This window comes from Harmonia axyridis, chromosome 7 (genome assembly GCF_914767665.1).
Source record: "Harmonia axyridis chromosome 7, icHarAxyr1.1, whole genome shotgun sequence".
Classification (NCBI taxonomy): domain Eukaryota; kingdom Metazoa; phylum Arthropoda; class Insecta; order Coleoptera; family Coccinellidae; genus Harmonia; species Harmonia axyridis.
The window spans coordinates 8329674-8354825 of record NC_059507.1 but is presented as its reverse complement, the minus strand read 5'-3'; the positions used below and the strand labels follow the sequence as shown (position 1 = coordinate 8354825).

The window sequence follows — 25152 nt, the reverse complement described above, 5'->3', positions numbered from 1 at the left end:
CTCATAAATGCCGTATAAATCATAAAACTGATGTTATATGTAACAGTTTCAATAAAATTATATTGATGTATATACTGGAAATAACGGAAGTAACGACTAATAAATTGCATTAATACTGCCAGATCAGTGTCAATTACTAGAAATATTCGAACAAGATCTATTACCGATTTAAAATTAGCTCATTTATTGACAAGAGAACATAACAATCAATGATTGGTTATTCTATGGAATAACTGTCATGGTTTTGACACTCTTGACATTTGCGATTAAGTGACTGCAGCAAAAATAAAGTGAGAATAAAATTGTAAGCGCATATTTCTTCATACGTAAATACTTTCAAAGTTTAAGAGTCGAATAGTTGGTGTTTACTGCTTTTACAAGACGATGATTTGAACTAAAAAGGTGAGAGTAAAAAATGAAGCCGTAATGGTGTCCCCGTATTGTTGATTTCAACATTATAAAATGTGCCATACATACATACTTTGATATGGAATTATGAATGTGAAAAATGTGTTATGTGTTGTGTCTATTCTCATTCTACAATCCGACTTGTTCTTTTTCGTTGAATAATTGTGTGTGGGTGTTCCAACAAAAAAATCATTCAAGTTCATTTCTATTGATTAGCTAGCTGTATTACAAATTGTTGATAACATCAAAATTCGAATACAACTTGACCATTTTTTAGAGCTGCCAAGTCTGCCCTACGAGTGTTAGTTGCTCGTAAAGGACGAAAAAACAAGGTGAGCCCATCTTTTAATTGCATTGTTTGTATATGTGAACTAGTTTGAAGATTAAATGTTTCATATACTTGGTCAATTGTCCTGTTATAACCGTGACCTTAATATACGATCTTTCGCGGTTTGTATGGCACCTGGAACCTAACCTTTGTAATTGCAAATTTGACATTTTATAATTGAAAGATTCGCAAAGAAGTCAGTTGGACATCAATCCATAGTAATGGAGTGAGGCTAAATCCTTTGTTTAATTTATTTACTCAAACGTCATTTTGTCATTTTCATGTTGGTTCAATTATTATTTATAAGAATTCAGTTTTATACCGTCATTTCATGTAAGTACGTTTTCGATTAGTATCGAGTTTTTATTAAGCTGCAATCTCCTGATACAATTTCTGTAACTTTGGCCATTGACCTGAACACCTGAACTCTTTTAAAATTGTCATTCAAGATATCATAAGCTTTCCAACAAAATATCCATTGTTATTTTAATGCATTCTGTGAAGATTAAATTTTGGAATAACAATAAATGGAGTTCGTATTGACTATATTTCTGACAGATTCCTTGTTTGAACACTTTCTCTCAAAAGGAGTCAGTGCAGGTTGAATGCTTTTGTTGTTACTTTTGCTCTAATTCAAGTACACATCTTCACTGAAATTGTTATCATGAGAGTATTTATTGCCTCATTGTATTCCGGACATTGCTATATCATTTTTGGTATGAAATCAAAAACACAATTCCAAATAATTTTTAAAAAGCCTAACTACCTAGATGATTTTTGTCTTTGTTTTTAAAGATATTGGTATGTTTTTTGTACAAAATTCTATTCAATTCGCTTTTATAGTTTCTAAATACTGGACGAGGAACAGAAGGCTTATTTCTATTCGATTTTTGATTTCTACACATTCCATGGTCATTCGTATTAAAATCGTAATAAAATGTTTGTTTCCTTGATTTTTCGCTTTCAAAATCGATGATAATAATAATAAAAGTTTATTCAATAATTACATTAAACAAACAAATGAGGGATCGTGTTATTGAGGATCATTAAAATAAAGCAGGTTATTGTTTATTCAATAATAAAGTAGATACCTAGTGGAACGGTACTTCCGAGTCTTTAAAAGTTCTTGGCCAATGTGCTAGCATCATTAATGAAGACAATTCATTTTTTTCGTAAAGTTGAAAATATAACAACCCAAAGAAAAGGAGAAAATATTCAATATGGTGTATTTTTCTTGTTTTTTCCATCTTGTGGCGTGGTGGCACTTGAACAGTGAATTAATTCTCTTTTAGCTCGTTTTTAATCTTTCATCGCTACCTGTTTACGTAATTCGTCTACCTGTCAGGTGATTAACCTGAGAATCAGACAGAGAACAATAAATTCCCATTTACTGCTCGAAATGAGTCTTATATTTCTTTAAAACGGAAGTTCTCACGTTCTAAAAACGGCAATGCCTGTTGCACGATAGCGATATTCTTACAAACCTGAAAAGAATTCATTACAAATCATGGCGCATTTTAAATATGCTAATTTCGTATTACACAAATTTTCATTTTTTTTTCTCTAGGTAGGGACACTGTGCATTTTTTTTTGAGATTTTTTTGTCATTTGCGGTCAGTAGGTTATGCCATTCAATCATGGAAATATGCATGCTTCAACAACGTTTAGAAATTGTTGAATTGTTTCATCAAAATCAATGCAGAATGATGAACAATTTTATCGAAAAATTTCACTCAACAATAAAGTTCATTTTTGATAAACAAACAGAATTGCACAATTTGGAGTAATGAAAATCCACACGCAACTGTTGACACGTCATTACATCAGATAAATCAATGTGCATTTAATGCTGGTGGAGTGATTGGTCCATGTCAAAGGAGAACGATACAGAACAATGTTAAATGACTTTTTTCCTCTTGTTGACAATACTCTGGAGATATGTATATGGTTTCAACAAGACGGCGCCACCTGTCAATTATATATATATTCTTTTGAGAAAGAGCAATACAAAATACTAATTTCAAACAATTGAGTTGTTGAAAACAACATTTGGTGACAAAATGGTCCAGTTGATTATCCTCCCCAGTCCTTTGATTTATCTCCTTGTGATTTTTTTTTTTGGGGATGTTAAGTTACAAGTTTATGCAGATAATCCAACAACTCGGGAACCAAAAATCAGCATTGAACGTACTATTGATGTACAGCCAAATTTATATGAGAATATGAAAAATAGGATCGACAGAATGCAGTACGTACGAAGAAGTCTTGGTGGTCTCCAAGGAAGCAGTAGGCGCGTTAATGAATGAGCGCGCTCAAAAGCTCGTCAAGTCGATATTTTTTTTGTATTTTGATTCAAAATATTTAATAAACTCCTGTAATTGTTCAAGAAGAAATTTTAACATTTATAAAAATGTTTTCCTCGACGAAATGAAGTATTTAAATTTTTTCTCATCAAAATATTACTATCGATGGAGTCATAAAATAATTTCACTATTCATAGAAAAATTCATTAAATTTAGAAAAGAAGTTGTCTTGCAGGTCCAGTCGATTTGCTTGAATGGCTTGAGGGTGTAAACCCTTAATCCTTAAAGATTATACACAATCTAATCACTGCCTCTTCACGGTTTTTATTCATCTCTCTTCAACCTTTTATGTGATAAAAATTTCTGAAACAGGTATTGTTCATTTTAATAGATTTTGCACTCTGTGAATGAACAAACGCAAACGAACTCGCTGATAAAGATATTGTCATAAAATAATGACTCGTATCATTTGTTTTTAGTACTGACGTACCGGAAAGTGGACAATGACACACACACACAATATGTATTTTTGAATGGCTTATAAGCAGAGCAGGCCGTGCTGGTAACGAAACTTAAAAAACATCTGTCAATGGCTGTCAACTCATGCCAACTATATCTCCAATTTCCTCTGAATTCGATAGACTCGGAAGCGAAATAAATGTTATGATGAACGCAGGCCGCAAACATTTTTGAATGCATCTTATAATCAAATACAAAGTTGAAAAAAATTTTTGAAAAGATATAGGTTTAAAAGATGAAATTTATGAATATATGAAAAATATTCTTCAGTCATCTTTTCTGGAGATAAAATATGCCTCTATAGAGCGGCACCAAAAAAAAACACCATATCTCTTTTTTATTTTAATCCGCGAGCGTATCACATAGTTATAGCTATTTATATACTCATATATAGTTCTGTGGTCTCAAAGAGCGAGTGCTCAAAAGCCAAGTCAGTTCTTTCCTCGATTTTTTTTATCTAGAACCTAGTGGTTACTGGAATTCTAATCGATTGTATTATTTTTTTTGGAAAAGCTACTAGATTGACTTAAAATAAAGACCGTTTTTATTATTATTGTTAATGTAATTTCTTTCCATTTCAGATGGCTGATCCTGATCCAGAAACCCTGTTAGAATGGCTGAACAGTGGGATAGGCGAGGAGCGAGATATGCAGCTCATCGCTCTAGAACAGTTGTGCATGCTACTTCTTATGTCTGATAATGTAGATCGCTGCTTCGAAAGGTAAATACTTTTTTGCAGGGTCTAGCTTCAGTCTAATTTATTGGTTGCTAGGTGAAAGGTGTCAATAAATAATTTTACCGACGTCTAGGCCGGCTAGGTCGCCTGACCTAACGTCTATTATTAATTATATTATATTAGGGTGTACAACTTTGTTTCCGCCGTTTTGCAATAGCTAGCCGTAGCGGTATGTGGTAGTTAAAGTGACTTTATGTACCATATATAAAGTCACTGTAGTGGTAGTCGAAATAAATAGATCGTTGATGTCATACAATAAGCTTGGGTATTTGTAAACATAACGCTATCCCAATATTAATCGATTTGTGTCTGCATCATAAAGTTATTCGCGATTAAACATGTCAGCTTACGAGCCAAATTCTCGTCATTTGCGGGAGGTTTTAAAATTCTGCTTTAATACGGAGAAATCTCCGGCTGAGGCTCATCGAATGCCCTCAAATACCTATGGTGAGACAGCTATTAGTGAAAAAACGAGCAGAAAGTGGTTTCAACGCTTCAAGAACGGTGATTTTGACCGGCCGGAAGAGAGAAGGTTTTCGAGGATGCAGATTTGGAGGCATTACTTGATCAAGACTCGTGTCAAACGCCACAATAATTGGCAGGATAATAGGGAATGACGCAACAAGCCATTTCAAAACGCCTGAAAGTCATGGGAATGATTCAGAAACAAGGAAACTGGTTGCCGTACCAGTTGAAGACGAGAGATGTTGAACGGCGTTTGTTTGCTTGTGAACAGCTTGCAAGGCAAAGACGAAAGGGATTTTTGCATCGCATTGTGACTGGATACGAAAAATGGGTTCATTACTATATTCCCAAGAGCAAAAATCATGGGGATATCCCGGTCATGCTTCCACGTCGACGGCCGAACTGAATATTCACGGTTTCAAGGTCAAGCTCAGTATTTGGTGGGAGCAGCTCGGCGTAGTGTATTATGTGTAGTTAAAACCACCTGAAACAATCACAGGTGATCGTTATCGAACGCAATTAATGCGTTTGAGCCGAGCATTGAAAGGCAAACAGCCGCAATACAACGAGAGACATGATAAAGTGATTTTACACGTTGGAATGGGAAGTCCTACTTCACCCGCCGTAATTTCCAGACGTTGCTCCCTCGAACATTCACTTGTTTCTATCAATGGCACACGGCCAACACTTCCGGTTTTATGAAGAAGTAAAAAATTCGATCGGTTCTTGGATCGCTTCAAAAAATGGGCAATTTTTTCAGAGCGGGATTCGTATGCTGCCCGAAAGATGGGAAAAAGTAGTGGCCAGCGATGGACAATACTTCGAATCATAAATGTATAACCAGTTTTTTACAATAAAGCCTCGAATTTAAAAAAAAAACAGCGGAAGCAAAGTTGTTTGCATATGTATGACGGATTTAAGATTCATCATGTTACATTTTGTGTAAAGAAAAGATTGCATGAACAATTGAAACATTGGGACACTCTCAATAGTTTTCCACATACGCATAACATGATAAACTGCGTTTCTATTGTAGAAATACTTACAATGCATGCTATATCAACAACGACCGTTCTGTTTGATTCGTGTTTCTGAGAAACCTTTTGATTAGGCGACAATACCTTGTTCTCCACATTTTGCACACGAATCTAGGAAGCATTGAAAAATCCTTCATTGGAAACTGGCCGAGTGACGAATATACCGTTATTGTGAATGACTAATATTATCGGTAGAAGAAGACACCCATAATAGTGGGAAAGGGGGGTCATTTAACCTAGAATCTCTGTGGGCAAGATTCTGAAGATTCAAATCATCTTTATTATATTACGTTCATCATAAATTTGCTCAACGAGTTTGAAAAATTTACCGCTACATGTAAGGCAGGTACAGAAAATAAGGACAGACCTAATGTGATCACTCTTGGAATGAAAAAACACTGCAAATTTTACACTCTGGTTTATTATTTCATGTTTTAAAGTGAAATTACTCAACACGTGACGAAAAAAGTATGAAATTATCAGTAAAAAAAATTTCAACGAATAGCCAGCTGCGGGATTCGAACCAAGGCTCGTTAATGCCGAATAAACGACTGCGATGAAAAATATTATATTATCGCAACGATATATATTTTTAATTTCATGATTATGTGTTGTTAATTTTCAGAAAGATGAAGTTGTTGGCTTGATTTTTTGTCATTGTCAGGCATTAAATATAATGCTATTATGGAATTTTTAAGGAATATACGTGAAATAACAAACTCTCAAATATAATAAAAGATGAGAAATAACCATGTTTCTTTCTCTTATATTCAACAACCTAGTAATATCAACATCTATAATGGTGAATAAGGTTCTTTGCAAGATTGGAAAATGAATCGTGTAGTTTATGATAGAAATAATGCATTATTTAGGAGGGGTAACGTCAAAATCAATATCGATTGTGGATAATCATGGGAGCACTAGGAAATGTGGTTATGCAGAACGGCTTTGAATTCATTTTGGTTTATCATTTCCTGTTAGTATAACTTGGAGTCGTGCAGGAAAAAATTCTAACTTCCGTTTTGGATTTACAGAATCCAAAACTTCACTAAACTAATTTATACCGGTTCAGAAATTTTCTCCAAAAATATAAACGCAATTTGCTCTCGATCAATTAATTTCGATACTGAAAATCAAGGTGTTTGAAAAAATGAGAAGGGCAAAAAATGAGAGCTTAAAAAAATTAACTTGAAAATTGAGGAAAAATTCTCCAATTTCTTAAGAAAAATTTCTTGGCAAAATAAAAGCTTCATTTCCTAAAGAAATATAGCTTGCGACCCAATCCAAGTATATACAGGGTGTTCCTAAATTGGAGGTACATATAAAAATGATATTTTGAAAAAAAGAAATCCTATATATGTTAACAAACGCTTTGTTTTCGAAATACAAGGTGTTGAAGTTTGATTTTTTCGAATTTTTTCTTTTAGTACCTTCCCATTATAAGATATTTACTTTAAATTTGGCATAGATATTGTAATTTGAAGTTTTCATCATGGGATATGCTACAGGGTGATATTTTTCTGGAACAGTACCCGCTTTTTTCCTCCAGAACTTGCTACTTATTTACTCAATATGTAGCGAAAGTCACCGAAGATTCGATAAACTGTAATAATCATAACAAAAAAGTAGGACTACAAGAAACACCCTATATCTCGAAAACAAAGCGTTTGCGGGCCCATGTTCATAGAACTTTTTTTTCTTAAAATTATCCAAGGAATCTCTTATTTTCTTTGTACGTCCAATTAAGGAACACCCTGTTTGCCAAGTTTTATCAAAATCGGACCAATAGACTACAATATATTGAGATCACGGCAACTTACCGTATACTCGAAAATAACTTCAAGTTTCTGCATGCGAAGTTATTTACAGTCCAAAGAAAATAGCCAAACCAAATTACACCAAAATCTGATAAGAAGTGGAGAAACTTAATGCTGTTAAAAAGGATTTTCGAGCGCACAAATAGATAGACAGACAGATACGGGACCAAAGTAATTCAGAATGGTCTGAAATGTATGTTATAAGCAGAAATTTTTAGTTTGGAGACCAATTTGTTGCACTCCCAAAGTAATCACAAAGCTTCCTTCTGCCTTTGGAGCAATAACACAATATGAGTTTTAAAAAAACGTTCCTGTTTGTATAGTTGTCCTCCAAGGACATTCCTTCCGGCACTCATCCGGATCTTCCTGGACGACCAGGCGCCAGAGAACGTCTTGGAAGTAACAGCCAGAGCCATCACCTACTACTTGGACGTGTCCGCAGAATGCACTCGGCGCATAGTGTCGATAGATGGAGCTGTACGAGCCATCTGCAACCGTTTGGTTGTCGCCGAACTCAACTCCCGCACCAGCAAAGATCTTGCCGAGCAGTGCGTCAAGGTGTTAGAATTGATTTGCACAAGAGAAGTGGCAGCAGTTTTCGATGCCGGCGGCCTTGCCGCCGCCCTACCTTTCATCAGAGATCACGGTTGCCGCCTCCATAAGGACACCCTTCACTCGGCCATGGCCTTGGTGTCCAGACTTTGCACAAAACTGGAACCCACCGATCCACAGCTCAATACTTGTGTACAGGCCTTGAGTTCGTTGTTGCAGCAAGAAGATCAGCAAGTTGCTGATGGTGCTTTGAGGTGTTTCGCTTCTATAGCCGATAGATTCAGTAGAAGAGGAGTGGATCCTGCCCCCCTTGCACAATATGGTATGTTGGGCTACTGTTGCTAACATCAATCAGCAAACATATAACTAATGTTCTTTCAAGGTCTCGTCAATGAACTTCTATCAAGATTATCCAATGTACCAGGACCATCGATGTCAGTAGGCTCCCAAGGTACACCTGGCAAGTTAACATCCCTGCCAAACCCGTCGCCAGCTACAACAGACAATAAGGGAACTTCCGCCTCTGTATCGACCATAATCAGTTTACTATCTACCCTATGTAGAGGCTCACCCACGATAACGCACGACTTGTTAAGGTCACAATTGCCTGATGCTATTGAGAAATCTCTGAAAGGCGATGAGAGGTGCACCCTAGATTCCATGAGGCTCGTCGATTTGCTTTTAGTCCTATTGTTCGAAGGAAGAAGCACAATAGGAAAGTCAGGTTGCTCTTCCTCGTCAGGTCAGCTGATGCCTAGGATTAGGAGAATGGATTCAGCTGCTGAAAAGTCACACAGACAGCTTATAGATTGCATTAGATCAAAAGATACAGATGCTCTTATTGAAGCAATAGAATCTGGTGGAGTCGAGGTGAGTGATAATCAGACTATACACGTAATGTAAATATTTGTTTTCTTCAATGACGTCTTCATTAGTTTAGCAATATAACCTTATACAGGGTGGCCACTTTTTCAATGGGATTGTATTGGTAACTTTTAAACCATAAGAGTTAGAAGATCGGTCAAATGGAGAAAAAGTTGCATGCATAGAAGCATTATCAAGCAGTTCAAACAAATCGAGATTATCAGGGCCGGTTATTGAGATATCATAAGAAAAGTGAATTCTGTCATTTCGATTTTTCTTTTTTTCCCACTTTATTTCAAATATTATCAAAAAATGTTACAGTAATTTTTCATTCGACAGTAAACTGTTCTCAATTTGACATAATCAGATTTCGTATCCAACGTTTCGTGCTCTCTGGGCCACCCTCAACCTCATTTTTTTCAATACGGACCTGTATATTTTATGACACTTTTCGAAATAACTTTCAATGCTAAATTCAACGATATATCATATAATGTCATTCAGAGTTGATTTTCAGGTGATTTTGACCCTTATCCAAATTTCTTTGGGTCGGATCTGTATCACATTTAGGTACCTTTAGTTTAATTAACAACATGCAATACATTTCGATGAGAAAATCATCTTACTCATCTTGAACTAAATGGAACATATCAGAATCAAATCAAGAAACAAGTAATAATCATTTACATATTTCAATTCATAATAATTAAACGAATTATCATTTAATGAAAGAAAAATCGAATGATTATTCGAAAGTAAATGAATATGAATGAAGTATATTGAACATTTTGTAAAATGCACTTAACGGTTCCGGAACCCATACTTCTTATACATTTGCTTATTTTGTCTTCTTGAATACCTTCCAATACAATCTCAATCTCGCGAGAAATCACTATTGTTGGATTTGTCATTTGTTCCGTTGAAACAATTTACAGAATCGAACTTTATTTTGATATCATAACGATAAAAGTTTTGCAAGGCTTGGTATTCAAATTTAAAATCATTGTATTCGCGTCTCTTGACTATTTTATTAACAGCAGTTTTTGATAAATTGCCTTCACTACAGATCCGACCCAAAGAAAATTGGATAATGGTCAAAATCATCTGAAAATCAACTTTGAATGACATTTTATGTTATATCGTTGAATTCAGCGTTAAAAGTTATTTCGAAAAGTGTCATAAAATATACAGGTCCGTATTGAAAAAAATGAGGTTGAGGGTGACCCAGAGAGCACGAAACGTTGGATACGAAATCGGATTACGTCAAATTGAGAACAATTTACTGTCGAATAAAAAATTCCTGTAACGTTTTTTGAGAATATTTGAAATAAAGTGGAAAAAAAAGAAAAATCAAAATGACATAATTTACTTTTCTTATGATATTTCAATAACCGGCCCTGATAATCTCGATTTGTTTGAACTGCTTGATAATGCTTCTATGCATGCAACTTTTTCTCCATTTGACCGACCTTCTAACTCTTATGGTTTAAAAGTTACCAATACAATCCCATTGAAAAAGTGGCCACCCTGAATGTCAGTATATCAACTAACGCCTTCAATATTTTAAAAGATCATTATTTTGATATCACGACTAAAGTCATTTCAGGTAAACTTTATGGACGATGTTGGTCAAACATTGTTGAACTGGGCCTCCGCTTTTGGCACCCAAGAGATGGTGGAATATTTATGCGAGAAAGGCGCAGATGTGAACAAAGGCCAGCGTAGTTCTTCATTGCACTATGCCGCATGTTTCGGTCGGCCTGCAATTGCTAAGGTTCTCTTGCGTTTCGGAGCCAATCCAGATTTGAGAGACGAAGACGGTAAAACACCTTTGGACAAAGCTAGAGAACGAGCAGATGAAGGTCACAGAGAAGTTGCGGCCATATTACAATCTCCTGGGGAATGGATGATTCCTCTCGAAAAAGATAAACAGCGAAAATCCGAATCAGATGTGGAGGAAAGTTCTGAGCCAAAGGGAGACCCAGAAATGGCACCAGTTTACCTAGAGAGACTTCTACCGGTTTTCTGTTTAACTTTTCAGTCAACCATGTTGGCTTCAGTTCGTAAAGCTAGTCTTGGTCTCATAAAGAAGATGATACATTACGCTCAGCCCGATCTATTGGAAGATATGAACTGCTCCTGTGAAGCAAAAAGTAGTTTTACGACACAGCTGGTTGAAGTTATTGCAACAGTTTTAGATAATGATGTAAGTAAACATTTTGTGTTGATGAATTTAGACAAATAACAATGACAAAATTCCATATCTTATATATTTAAAATATTCCATTTTTCAGGAGGATGAAGATGGTCATTTGGTGGTTCTGTCCATCATCCAAGATCTGATGTCAAAGTCACAAGAACTATTTTTAGACCACTTTGCTCGTTTAGGAATATTCTCCAAAGTTCAGACATTAGCTGGTCCCATCGATTCTCAGGATACTGACGACAATAATCAAAATAACGAAGGTATATTTTCTGGAAACACTGCATTTTGACAATTATTATTATTTTTCAACAGAAAATGAATATTATTATTAATATTTTGAATAATATTTTTCGCAGAAAACACGGAACAAAATCAAGTGGACGATGCTAAAGAAATTTTACCAGGCAAAGCTTATCACTGGAAGGAGTGGTCAATATGTAGAGGTAGAGATTGTTTGTATATTTGGTCTGATGCAGCAGCCCTGGAACTATCGAACGGATCTAATGGATGGTTCAGATTCATATTGGACGGAAAATTAGCTACAATGTATTCAAGTGGATCACCTGAAGGGGGAGCCGATACTTCTGGTGAGATTTTTTTACTAAGCACTAATTGGCATGTCTTGCGATAACACCACTTTGAATATGTCATAATGGAAAGCTTGATTCAGCTTTGGTGCTATTGATGTATATAAAAAATTGTTTTATGTCATTTGTTGCAAAATCGCCATAACTGACAATATCAGAGAGGAATTGTTGATGTTCTTGCATTGGCATTCATGAATATCTGCCATAAGTGTTACTTATGTTCAAGATAAATAATATTTTACATTAGGAGTCTCTTTGGTCACTACAGACTAAACTATTAGCAAAAAGTTTGATATATATAGGATGTTCCACTATTGACGCGATGCTCTATAGTACCTTTTGGTGTATAGGTATAATAAATCAAATTATCAATTTCTACACATTTATCTTAACTTAATGAACTTCTTCTAATCTATTCTATCTATCATCATTCAAATTGACCGATCATCAATGGTCTAGTGTTTAGTATGTAATGAAGTAATAGACAACTAAAGAGAATCAAGAACACACAAAAAAACAAACATTTGACAGATATTTATTTATGCCAAGGCAGAAACCAACAAGTCTGTCACCAAGATGATCCTTATGCAATATAGTCAAATGACCTCTAAAAGTTCCAGAAAGTTGTGAAAACTCTAGCCAAGCCTAACAAAAAATTATCTATATCTACTAATGAGTGAATGGACATGTACATAATTTTTAGGAGTATATATTCTTCAGGTGAGAGGAAACATTGGCATTTTTGTATTATGAATACATCATTTGTACTGAGTAGTGATAGAAAGAAGAACTCGCAGTATTATGAGGATATTGTAACAATTTACTCTTTGTTAAAACTTACCAAGCGTTAATAAACTTCATAAAGTTTGCATTTAAGATTGTCACAGTACTTTTGAAAGTAATTTCTTATTCAACAGATAATTTAAATGGTTCCCTACCTCATGCAAGCACTAAGTTTCTAAGAGGTCTCACAGAGGCACGTTTCTCTTTCTATTTGTTTGTGTTGCCAATATACTACTACTCTATTGTTAGATACTGTACCTGAAAAAAGGAAAACGATAACCGTAAACAGCTACATTGAAACAAATAATGTTACCTATTCAATTCCTGGATGTTTTTTACTCATTATGTACAGTATAAATTCTTTCAATCGTTCTTGGACTAAAATGCGTTTCAGGCCATTCTAAAAAACTTGCGTTTCGTGTCTGTCTGTCGATCTGTGTCCGTAAATCCTCTTAACAGTCTTCTACAGTTTTCATTTGATTTTGATAAAATTTAGTATGTGACCCCGATTAGGGTCTTAGATAGACTCATTCGAATTTAGGAATATGCGGTGTGCAGTTGAGCATGCGCAAACGTGAAATTATAACATATTTAGGTCTATATTAAGTTTGATGTCTTCTATCCCCATCCTCCTAGGCCTCTGTGACCTCTCGGGAGTTCAAGTCTTGTTTACACTTAAATGAACATCTATTCCTATCAATAATTGAAATAAAATAATTATTACTGGGTGTTCTTCTTTCCGATATTCATTATATTTAATGGAGTTTGAAATTTTATGCCCAATCGAGACGATAAAGTGTGCGTTATGCAAATATGTACCTATTGTCATGTTCTTCCACTTACATAGTAGGTTATTACTAAACCTTTCGAATAGCTACAATATTTTCGGAAAAAATCTAAACAGTTCAAATGATCAAAAAAGTGATAGTTATTATTTCATAAATTTGTATAACAACATTGAAATGTGTTCCCAAATTCCGTCGTAAAAGGTAGAATTAATATTTTGTCATTTTTAGAGATCGGACTGCCTAAAAATCAAATTTCAAAGTAATTTCTTGTGTCATCAGTTTTCACACATTACAATTCCACAAAACATGTTATGTCGAAATGGAACTGGCTGTAGAGTGATGATCACCACAAATATTATTGATTTGACAAAAAATATAATATATATAATACAGCATTATGTATGAATTTTTCATATTTGGTCTTTATTCTGCCTGTAGCTTTGCTTTATTTTGTGCCGTTTGATTTGCTTGTCATTTTCTGCATCAAATGAATATTTGCATTGAGATAACACATGTGATTGTTGATTGAATTTGTATTTGATAGGCAAAGGACGATCCGGAGATTCTATGTCTACAGAAGGTAAGAGCTTTCAATTTTTGTTGAGATTCATCATGTGTGCGCTTGGGCATTTTTGTTTTATGAGCTTCAGTCTGTTTTTAATCGCTTATTGACATTTAATATTGCAGCTTGAAAAATAAAATTGCTATAGGTTCACAGCTACCAAATAAATGTTTTCTTAATAAAATCAACACAAATGCAAAATGTTTATTTACACAATGCTCTTCTCATAAATTATAGCTGCAATTTTCGAGCCTCACCGTTAATCATCTCTGAAATTATATAGCTACTAACCAAATCAGTTGAATTACCAACATTGTAGGGGAAAAAAAATCAATAAAATTATAGATAAGTTCATAAAATCAAAGAAAAATTGATGGAATTCTCAGAATGAATTGATTATCATGTTGTAAAAACTCTAATTGTGTTTATTAAATTGAAAATTAGTCATCTTCAGTTATATAAATAGTTCTTGTAATTAAAAAATATATATTTAACAAGTTAAAACCTATAGGATAATATAGGTTTTTGATCATTCATATTTACAGAAGCTATAGTTTATGTTTAAGATACAGTAGTTTGTTAAAAATTATTTATCACTTATAGTGCAAAAATATTTGTCTAGACTTGATACAATTCTGGAATAAAGTTTTCCCTTTTTATTTGAAATGGGTTGGGAATTTCGTTGAAGATGCAAGCATAACATTTTGGCTCTCTTGGTTTAATACTTAAAAAAAAATAAAACTTCACATTTATTCTAGACTAACAAAACTAACAACATTTGAAATATGTTCATAGCTTACATTTTAGGAAAGGAGCAATTCAAAACCAGAAAGTAATAAGATTACTATGGCGAATTGATCCTCCTATGCATACATCAATATTTTAGTTATTCTTCTTATTGCACTTTCTGAAGATGGTGTGACCTAGTATCACTTTATTTTTGCTTGATTAAAGAGTTTAGATTTTCTATTGGAACTAAAACAATTTAGGAACGTTTATGACAAACAATACCACAATATACTATCTTAATTCCACCCCAAATAGCCCTTGGTACTTTCTTAGAAAAGTTTAGTAGAATTGATGTTTCTGTAAACTATGCTCGTTTTGTTGATAATTATTACTCATACATTTCGAGACAATATTAGTATGAATTTAATTTCGTCAGCACTAAAACTTATTTATTTTTGATTCGGAATATAACTCCAATAATTTCCTTTCATATTTTCTTTCACATTTCACCTACGTTCACTTTTGAACTAGCGCCGTCACTGAATTGCAATATTAGGTAGAATATCATAGTAATTCGGAAGGAATAACTCGAGATTGTAATAAAAACAATAAATTTCATATATTGTACATTCGAAAAAAAGAGTTTGGACCTAATCTAATTTCAGAAAATCGAGGAGAATTTCTGGAAAAGCTTCAAAGAGCCAAAGCTGCAGTGAAGAATACATCAAATTCAATTCCTATTCTTTCGAAACCTGGCCCATCGAGATTGGTTGTGGAAAATTGGTCACTTACATGTCGAAAGGAATCTGAAATAACAATTCACAATTCAGATGGTCAACAACAAACTACAATATTGAGGGAAGATCTGCCTGGTTTTATATTCGAATCGAACCGTGGTACGAAGCATTCCTTCACTGCCGAAACAAGTTTAGGTATGTTTTTCTTTTATCTTCGAAGTACAATATGTTTTTGATGGAAATCCTTAATAGGTCCTGAGTTCTCTGCTGGATGGACAAGTAAGAAAGGGAAAAAGTTGAGGTCAAAAACGGAAGCCACGAAGACTAAAGTGAAATATTTAGCTTATCAGATATATGAGCAATACTTCAGGGTTGCTCAGGCTCAACCAAGGGGCGTGGTAGCTAAACTTGGCAGTATTGTTGCTCAAATCGAGAGGGCGTGTCAGAAGCAATGTTCTTATGGAAACAATAAAGAAGGCGGTAATTCTTGGAAAGAAATTTTGAGGAATGCTCTGGATGAACTGACAAATATACTGAAAGAAGATGGCGTAGTGAGTGCTTATGAATTGCAGAGTTCTGGCTTAGTGCAAGCTCTGTTGTCTCTGCTTTCCACAAGTTACTGGGACCAAGGTTTAAAATCAAGTAAAATGAACAAATATCAGAAACAAAGGATACAGCTATTCAAGCAGTCCTTCAAAAACAAATCCTGTGATAGCCATTATTCAGTCACCATTCTAGTCCATAAATTGATATCAGTCTTAGAAAGTATTGAAAAGTTACCTATTTATTTATATGACAGTCCGGGTTATGGACACAGTCTTCAAATTTTAACTAGAAAATTAAGGTTTAGGTTAGAGAAAGCACCAGGAGAAAGTTCCCTTATCGATAGATCTGGTAGAGGGTTGAAAATGGAACCTTTGAGTACTGTTGCTCAGTTGGAAAAATATTTATTGAAAATGGTTGCGAAACAGTGGTATGATTATGACAGAAACACATTTCAATTTCTGAAAAAACTAAAAGACACAAAATATCAAAGTTTCAAACATAGTTTTGATTTTGATGAAAATGGCGTGATATACTTTATTGGCACAAATGGTAAGACAACAACAGATTGGGTAAATCCAGCTCAATATGGTTTAGTAACAGTTACAAGTTCTGATGGTAGGAATTTACCATATGGAAGAGTTGAAGATATTCTCTCTAGAGATAGCTCGGCTTTGAATTGCCATACCAATGATGATAAAAGATCTTGGTTCAGTATAGATCTGGGCTTGTATCTTATACCATCAGCATTTACTTTGAGGCATGCTAGAGGTTATGGTAGATCAGCATTGAGAAATTTCTTATTCCAAATGTCTAAAGACGGTACAACCTGGACAACCTTATCCACACATACTGATGACAATTCTCTTAATGATCCTGGATCCACAAACACTTGGCCAATAACAGATTTACCTTCTGACGAATATCAGGGTTGGAGACATGTCAGAATACAACAAGCTGGTAAAAATGCATCAGGGCAAACTCATTATTTGAGTTTGTCAGGATTTGAGGTGTATGGTACAGTTACAAGTGTTTGCGATGATTTGGGAAGAGCTATGAAAGACGCTGAAGCTCATTTAAGAAAACAAAGAAGAATATTAAAGACCCAACTTCTGAAACACGTTATCGTAGGAGCAAGAGTAATAAGAGGTATCGATTGGAAATGGAGAGATCAAGATGGTAATCCACCTGGAGAAGGTACTGTGACCGGTGAGATTCATAGTGGGTGGATAGATGTAACTTGGGATCATGGAGGTTCAAATTCATACAGGATGGGAGCAGAAGGAAAATATGATTTGAAACTGGCGCCAGGTTATGAAGTTGAAGCTTGTTCTTCAAAAGCACCATCCTCTACAAAAGCAAAAGATACCAAAGACAAACAGAGTGTGCTCACTAGTAGGAAAAGTAGCTCAACACCAAGCCTGCCAGAGGCGACAGACGTGAAAACATCAGTAGCTTCTACAGAACAAGCAGCGTCCGCAGACAATCTATCAGCGAAGCAAGCTGCAGAAACTATTGCTGAAAGCTTACTATCAGTAGCAAGAAATGAGGCACTGGTGTCCGTCACTTCTGAATGCCAAGCTGCTAGCAATAACTCAGAATTATCAGTAGTAGTTCATCCTTTGAGGGATCCACACCATGATCTTTCTACTATCAATAATTCCAGTGATTTAGCAACTATCGTTGAAAGTTTAACCCTTAATGAAACTAAAACTAACAATTTCAAAAAATTGCATCGTCAATCATTCGAAGAAAAGTCTACTACTAGTTCAACAGAATCTCAAAAACATTCCACAGCGAGTAATATAGGAAAAACATTAAGTAATAAATCGAAAATACCTACACAACTACAGAGTTTCGTAGATGCACTCGAAAGTGCTAGTGCTAAAGAGATGGCCGATGCTCTGAAAAATAACACTAACAGTTTCCTATCTGGAGACTTAACACAAACAGCGACAAATTCAGGCCAGTCGACTAACACGAGTGCTCCAGCTGTCAGGATATCCATATCGAGTAACTCTGAAACAGATGACGACAGGTCAGCTTGTAGTCAGAATTTAGACAAAGAAACTGGAGAACTAACAGACGAATGCGGACCGGACGATAAGGAGATTGAAGTGACGAACAGTAACAACGCTAGGAACAACAGCAACAATTCGGTTGTGGTGAATAATCCTATGAGTGTTAGCGTACCAAATCTAACGTCGACTGAGTCTAATAGCCAAATGGAGCCAACGTCTACCGCAGGGTTGTTAGAGACATTTGCTGCTATGGCTAGGAGAAGGACATTGGGATCTGTATCGACCACCAACTCAAACTCCAGCGGGGCTCATTCCGGTAACATAATGTGCACCAACTCCCAAAACAATCAGAACACAGGAGGTTCAATCTTTCCACGTGGACCCAATTCTGTTTCGAGCCTGGTCAGGCTGGCACTGTCAACGAATTTCCCTGGCGGTTTACTGAGCACAGCCCAAAGTTATCCTAGCCTATCGTCTAGTAACAACACAGCCAATCAGTCGGGTGGTATCCCTACCACTGCTGGAGCTGCCAAAGGTGAGTTGATTTTAGCTATTATTAGAACTATTTAGATGGGCACTATAGGGATATCGAAAACCGTTAGAGATACAGGGTGGCTTAAATTACAAAAAAGTTGCGTTATTTAGGTATTAGTGTGTTGGTGTTAACAGAACCAAAACATCTCCAATGGTTCTCGAGATATAGAGAAAAAACTGAAAATCGAGATTTTCTTTTTTTCTGTATAACTCATTTGTTTCTGGAGATAACTTCACGAAATTCGGTTTGTAGCCATTATCCAGTACAGAGATTCTAATGGTGTCGTACAATTTTTTCTGTTTCCCATTGTTTCAGAGACGCGATAGTCAATTTTTTTTTCTTATGGAAGCCATATTGGTTTTTTTTATGAGGTGATAAAAAAATTTAAGAATTCAACAATGTATCACACTCTACAAAAATATCGAGTCTAGGTACGCAAATTTGAAGAGTTGTTATATGAAATCATCACTTGACTATCGCGTCTCTGGAACAATAGAAAACAGAAAAAATCTGAAGAGACCGTTAATATCTCTATATTGGACAATGGCTTTAAACCGAATTATTATTATTATTTCTAACTGTTTTCGATATCCCTGTAGTGGTCCTCTAAATAGTTCCAACCCTGTATTTATATTTCATTAATTAAAGATCTTTGGTAGAATCAATCATATGATACTGATTTGGTAAATTTGTTTGTTGAGAGAAACATTTTTACGGAACGTATGATATTTAATTTTTTTCCTGAAATTATGATGAATAATTGATTTAATATTATGTAGTACAATAATAAAATATTTTAAATGAAAACACTTTCACTTGAACTTTCACTGAACGATGGATATTTTTGAAGGTTTGAGTCAAGCCTTCACAATGAGTTTGACATCTACAAGCAGTGATAGTGAGCAGGTTTCATTGGAAGATTTCTTGGAATCTTGCCGAGCACCAACGTTGTTGGCTGAATTGGACGATGACGAAGAAATGGGCGAAGATGACGACAACGATGATGATGAGAATGAGGATGATGCTGACTATGAAGAAGTTATGGTGTCAAGAAATCTATTGTCGTTTATGGAAGAAGATGGCTTCGAGGCCAGACCTTCTAAGAGGAGATCATGGGATGATGAATTCGTTCTGAAGAGGCAATTCTCCGCCTTGATACCCGCTTTCGATCCTAGACCAGGAAGGACGAATGTCAATCAAACAACAGGTTAGAACTATGCCATTTTGAGCTTCAAGAAACATTTATTTCTTTAAATTAAATTCATCTTCACGGATTTGAATATTTTCCAAATCAACTTCAAAACAAACTATCACGAGAAGACAAAAAGCAATCTTTGTTTTGCAATATTCATTCATTCCATTTTTGCTTGAATCAATTGAAATAATTGATTTTAATTTTTGTGTTTTGCTCAATAGACTTCGAAATTCCTCCTCCCGGAAGCGAAGAAAGTGATTGTTCTATGGAACAAGACATTTTGCCACAACCAAAGTTGCATCTTGTATTGAGAGGACCAAATATGCCAGGTATTCCTGACATTGAAGTAGAACTGACTGATCCCTCTGCCACCATATTCAGCACTGTGCAAGAGTTGATGCAGCTGGCAGAATTTGGTACCAAGCAAGAGAAGATTAGAAGAATATGGGAGCCTACTTATACGTAAGATCTCTCACATTTTTATTATTACATGACGATGATTATTAGCTAATTTTGTTCAGAGGGCGCCTCATCTCATTAAAATCAGTTTGCGAAATTCATTATCACTAAACTAGGTTTCCTAAAAATATTTTATAGATTTTTTAACTTGAATAAGTGAATATTTTCTTCATTCTTCTTGACAATTTGTCTCTTATAGAATAATTTACAAGGAGGTGCAGAATGATGGACAGGGCACCGAAGAAGAAGGCAGACTAACACCGGTGGTCACAATATACAGTAGAAGTGGTTGCAGTTCTGTTGCTGGAACTACATTATCACCCAGCACTCCCGTTCCTGGAACACCCTCTATATCAAATTGCACAGTAGAAGATGTATTACTCCTATTAAGACACTTGTATGTTATTATGACCTCGAACAGTCCCAGAAAGAGCATTCAAGATCTCAATCACCTAGAATCCGATTGGGACGACACAATAGATCAATTCAACAGCAAAAAATTGACAAATAAATTACATCAGCAGATTCAAGACCCTCTAGTACTATCTAGCTCTAGTTTACCGGCATGGTGCGAGGAGTTGAACCAGTCATGTCCGTTCCTGTTTCCATTCGAAACCAGACAGTTATATTTCAATTGCACTGCCTTTGGAACCTCGAGGAGTATTGTTTGGCTACAGACACAGAGAGATGTCAGTCTAGAGAGACAGAGGACACCAGGTTTGTCGCCCAGAAGAGATGAACATGAATTCAGAGTTGGAAGGTTGAAGCATGACAGAATAAAAGTTCCTAGAGGTGAGAAATGTTTCTGAATTTGGAAAATCAGCAAATCTACAATGAATTAACTTAAATTTATCACTTCTTCTGGAATAATTTTCTTTAGAAATCGAATAAATATAAAATAATAAATTCACTCATGCGAAAAAACATAAAATGCGTGAAAATGTTTGAATTTCTTCTTTCCATACAGGGTGTTCCTCAATTGGAGGTACAAATGAAAATGGGAGATTCCTTGGTTAATTTGAAGAATAAAAAGTCCTATAAACATATTCATAAGACTTAAAAATCTTAAAAATTATCCAAGGATTTGTTTGTACCTATTAATCATTGAAATAACTCCTAGGGAAAAAAAATGTTTCAAATGAAAGTTTCTTAGGGGGACATCGAATACAGACATTTTCTCTTCATATGGAAAAATTGTTAACATTTAGCTTAATAATTGCAGGTGAAGATCTCTTCGACTGGGCGTATCAAGTAATGAAGACCCACTGCAGTCGAAAATCAATACTCGAAATAGAATTCACAGGAGAAGAAGGAACAGGATTGGGTCCAACCCTCGAATTTTATGCCTTAGTAGCTGCCGAACTACAAAGGAGAGATCTGGCAATGTGGATATCCGACGACGAAACCATAAACTCCCAAGAAGCAGTTGACTTGGGAGAGGGAATAAAACCACCCGGTTATTATGTCAGACGACCTTCGGGTCTATTCCCGGCACCTCTCCCTCAGAATTCTGAAATTTGTGATAAGGCGACCAGGAACTTTTGGTTCTTAGGCGTGTTCCTCGCTAAAGTACTGCAAGACAATCGGCTGGTCGATCTGCCGTTATCTCAGAATTTCCTGAAACTGATGTGTCATGGGGAAATTTTGAACACTGTAAATGAAAGGATAGGTTTTGCTGGTTCGAAAAAAGTGATAGAGGAAGACATTATGACGTCTAGTTTAATATCTGAAGAAAGTGAAAAAGAGCTCGAACTAGATCCTCCAAAACCGACAGTCGAGGAAAAGAAACCGTGGTATAATAACATTTTGGACGAGGAAGATTTATATGACATCGATCCGATCAGAGCTACATTCATGAAACAATTACGTGATCTCATCAAACAGAAACAGAAAATCATACAGGATATCAACCTCTCACCAGAAATGAAGTCCCATCAAATTCAAGTGAGTCAATGACGTTATTTTTTTCATCCTTTTATCTATGTGTGAAAATACAAAAAAAATTCCAAATTGTTCACTTTGGCCTTTGGGTATGGTCCGTATAGTACTTTGTATACTGTGGTTAGTAAGTTGGTGGTCGGTATATGTCAAATTCTTCAAAAACCGATGACTACTTCCTCAAACTTTGGTGAGTTATCTGTCACCAAAGCAACCGTACTTTTATTCTGGTTAGGTTCGATAACCACGCCCACACTGGTTGACAGTTGTCATTCTAATTGTCAGGTTACTGTATATGAATATTTTCCATGACATCCAACACTCGAAAACTTTATCATTTTAATTATAGAATTATATAGAATAGACAAACACCCTTCAGAGCCCTTAAAAACTATTAGTTATTTACAAATTGAAAGAGATCAACCATTTATAACCTCCAAAATTCTGTCAATAAAAAATTTAGATTACCATTGACTAGTGTCAAGCGGTCCGTAAATACTATTAAACAGATTTTGTCTTTCAACAATATTTCAAGTTACCAGCACATTCTTTTGAAGAGTTATTTTGGATTGATTTTAACCTCAAATTTTTGATAGCTTGCTGTTACCTGGAACAAGCACATAAAAGGATTTTGAACATTTTTCGATCAGTTTTTTGTTAGAATGAAAAGTGGCTTATGTAACACAAATTAATAAGCTTGTATTTTTTGTTTTTCAGAACCTATGCCTCAATCATTCCTCCGGGCCTGTTCTTCTTGAAGACTTGGCCTTGACATTTACCTACTCGCCCAGCTCTAGTGTGTTTGGATATTCCTCTGTCGAATTAGTTCCCAGTGGTGCAGATATAGAAGTTAACATTGAGAATATTGAAGAATATGTTGAGTTAACCACTTCATTTTGCATAGAAAAAGGTATTGCTCGACAACTGGAAGCTTTCAAACATGGCTTCACGAACGTTTTTCCAATGGAAAAATTAGCAGCTTTCAACCCTAATGAGTTAAGAATAATGTTATGCGGTGATCAGAACCCTGAATGGTCTCGGGAGGACTTGCTTAATTACACAGAACCTAAATTAGGATATACTAAAGATAGGTAAGTAGAAAGAACACTAACAATTTGCCATAAATCAGCTATCTTCAAATGATGGTACTTTCTTCAATGAAAACTATTGCCATTGAAGATTCTTGATTTGTCAATCAGCTTGAGAATGATCCACAAATTTTTGCTAAAAAACTCATATTAACGGAAATATTTGGCTGGACTTTCTTATGTCTTAGGCTAATTGAAAAGTCCCGGTTATGGCATCAGTATTATTAATAATAATAATTGACTTTATTCCCAAATATTCTGGGATGAGCAAGGTATAATATTCATTGATTACCTCCAGAAGGGCCAGACCATCAACAACGATTATTATATAGCGTTATTGGATCGTTTAAAGGATGAAATTGTCAAAAAACGGCCCCATTTGAAAAAAAAAGGTGCTGTTTCATCAAGACAATGCGTCGTGTCACAAATCAATGAAAACAATGTCAAAATTGCATGAATTGGGCTTCGAATTGCTTATGCATCCACCTTACGTGCCAGATCTGGCCCCCAGCGACTTTTTCCTGTTCTCAGACCTCAAAAGAATGCTCGCTGAAAAGAAATTTATCGCCAATGAAGAAGTAATCGCCGAAACTGAGGCCTATTTTGAAGCGAAACACAAATCGTACTAGAAAAATGGTATCGAAAAGTTGGAAGATCGGTATAATCGCTGTATCGCCCTCAAAGGCAATTATGTTGAATAATAAAATCGAATTTTGCCAAAAAAATGTGTTTTGCTATGGTAGACCGGGGACTTTTCAATTGGCCTGTGAAATCCTCATTTCCACAATGAAACCACCCATGGTTTATTTTGGGGATAAGAATAATTTATTAATAGATTATTTCCTTCCAGTCCTGGTTTCCTGAGGTTTGTAAATGTGTTGGTTGAGATGTCAGCTGAAGAAAGAAAAGCCTTCCTTCAGTTCACGACAGGCTGCAGTTCTCTGCCACCTGGTGGTTTAGCTAATTTATATCCTCGATTGACGATAGTACGTAAAGTTGATGCTGGAGAAGGATCATACCCATCTGTTAATACCTGTGTCCATTATTTGAAGCTACCTGACTATCCAACGGAGGACATACTGAGACAGAGACTTTTAGCAGCTACTAAAGAAAAAGGATTTCACTTGAATTAAGCAAACAACACCTTAATAAACTGTACCTTTCAAAAATTAATGTTTAATCTTACTTAGGATAAAGTATAAAACGATTTCAAAGGAATTATTTGAAAGGTTTTCAATTTGTATTTCTAACGATTGTAACTTTTTTCTAGGTAAATTTTTAGGTGTACGATTTAGGTGTGTACACTCCGTTTGTATTATTCACAGCAGGCTGTTTTAAACAGATAAATTAGGGAAATCTTATTAGTAATAAAGGTGATTATACTAACTATGACCAAATTTATTATTTATAAGAAGTGATGTTGAAATGTGATTTATTCTGCAATATCAAGGAAAACTGAAAATGAATATTATTTAATAATGTACTTGGGTAATTGCGGTTTGCTCTATTTAGTTCTTTTCTTTCCTGCTTCAAAACAATTATGTGTAGAAAAAATAATGTCTTTACGTATAGATGTTGAAAATACGGTAATGTTAGCCCAAATAAATAAATCTATAATATATTCATTGTGACTATAATTTTTTTTAATTCCATCCCACTTCAATATATCTACAATGTCAGCCTTAGGATAAGCATATATAATCCTCTAGAGAATTAAATTTCCTAATTTAAGCAAATGATTTCTTCACATGTTTGTAGCAACGTTAATTCAAGTATAAAAATATTTCATCATACATATTACTAAATTATCAATTTCTATAAAATGTACATAGGATAAAAAAAATTCACATATGTATTTAACAGTGTGAATAAAATTACTTAAAAACATTCAGTAATTTCCTACTCCATAAAAATTTATAGATTTTCTTGAATCTAGGTTCGATACAGAATAA

The 25152-nt window shown here is 35.1% G+C and overlaps 1 protein-coding gene across 4 annotated transcripts; it reads left to right on the top strand.

Moving 5' to 3' along the window:
- The first annotated feature begins 226 nt into the window (after window positions 1–226).
- On the top strand, window positions 227–24825 carry LOC123684754 (E3 ubiquitin-protein ligase HECTD1). 4 transcript variants are annotated; one of them, XM_045624179.1, is made up of 17 exons: window positions 244–402; window positions 686–740; window positions 4140–4279; window positions 7937–8487; window positions 8548–9035; window positions 10636–11235; window positions 11324–11495; window positions 11592–11822; window positions 13938–13973; window positions 15350–15616; window positions 15674–18520; window positions 19371–19727; window positions 19937–20177; window positions 20374–20966; window positions 21397–22118; window positions 22830–23203; window positions 24051–24825. In XM_045624179.1, exons 3-17 carry the CDS (start codon window positions 4140–4142, stop codon window positions 24331–24333), a joined length of 7902 nt encoding a protein of 2633 aa, XP_045480135.1. In that variant the 5' UTR covers window positions 244–402; window positions 686–740; the 3' UTR covers window positions 24334–24825. The 4 variants fall into 4 exon arrangements, with proteins under 4 accessions (XP_045480134.1, XP_045480135.1, XP_045480133.1 ...); XM_045624177.1 differs by having other exon boundaries at window positions 10627–11235; XM_045624178.1 differs by lacking the exon at window positions 686–740 and having other exon boundaries at window positions 227–402.
- Window positions 24826–25152: the final 327 nt, after the last annotated feature.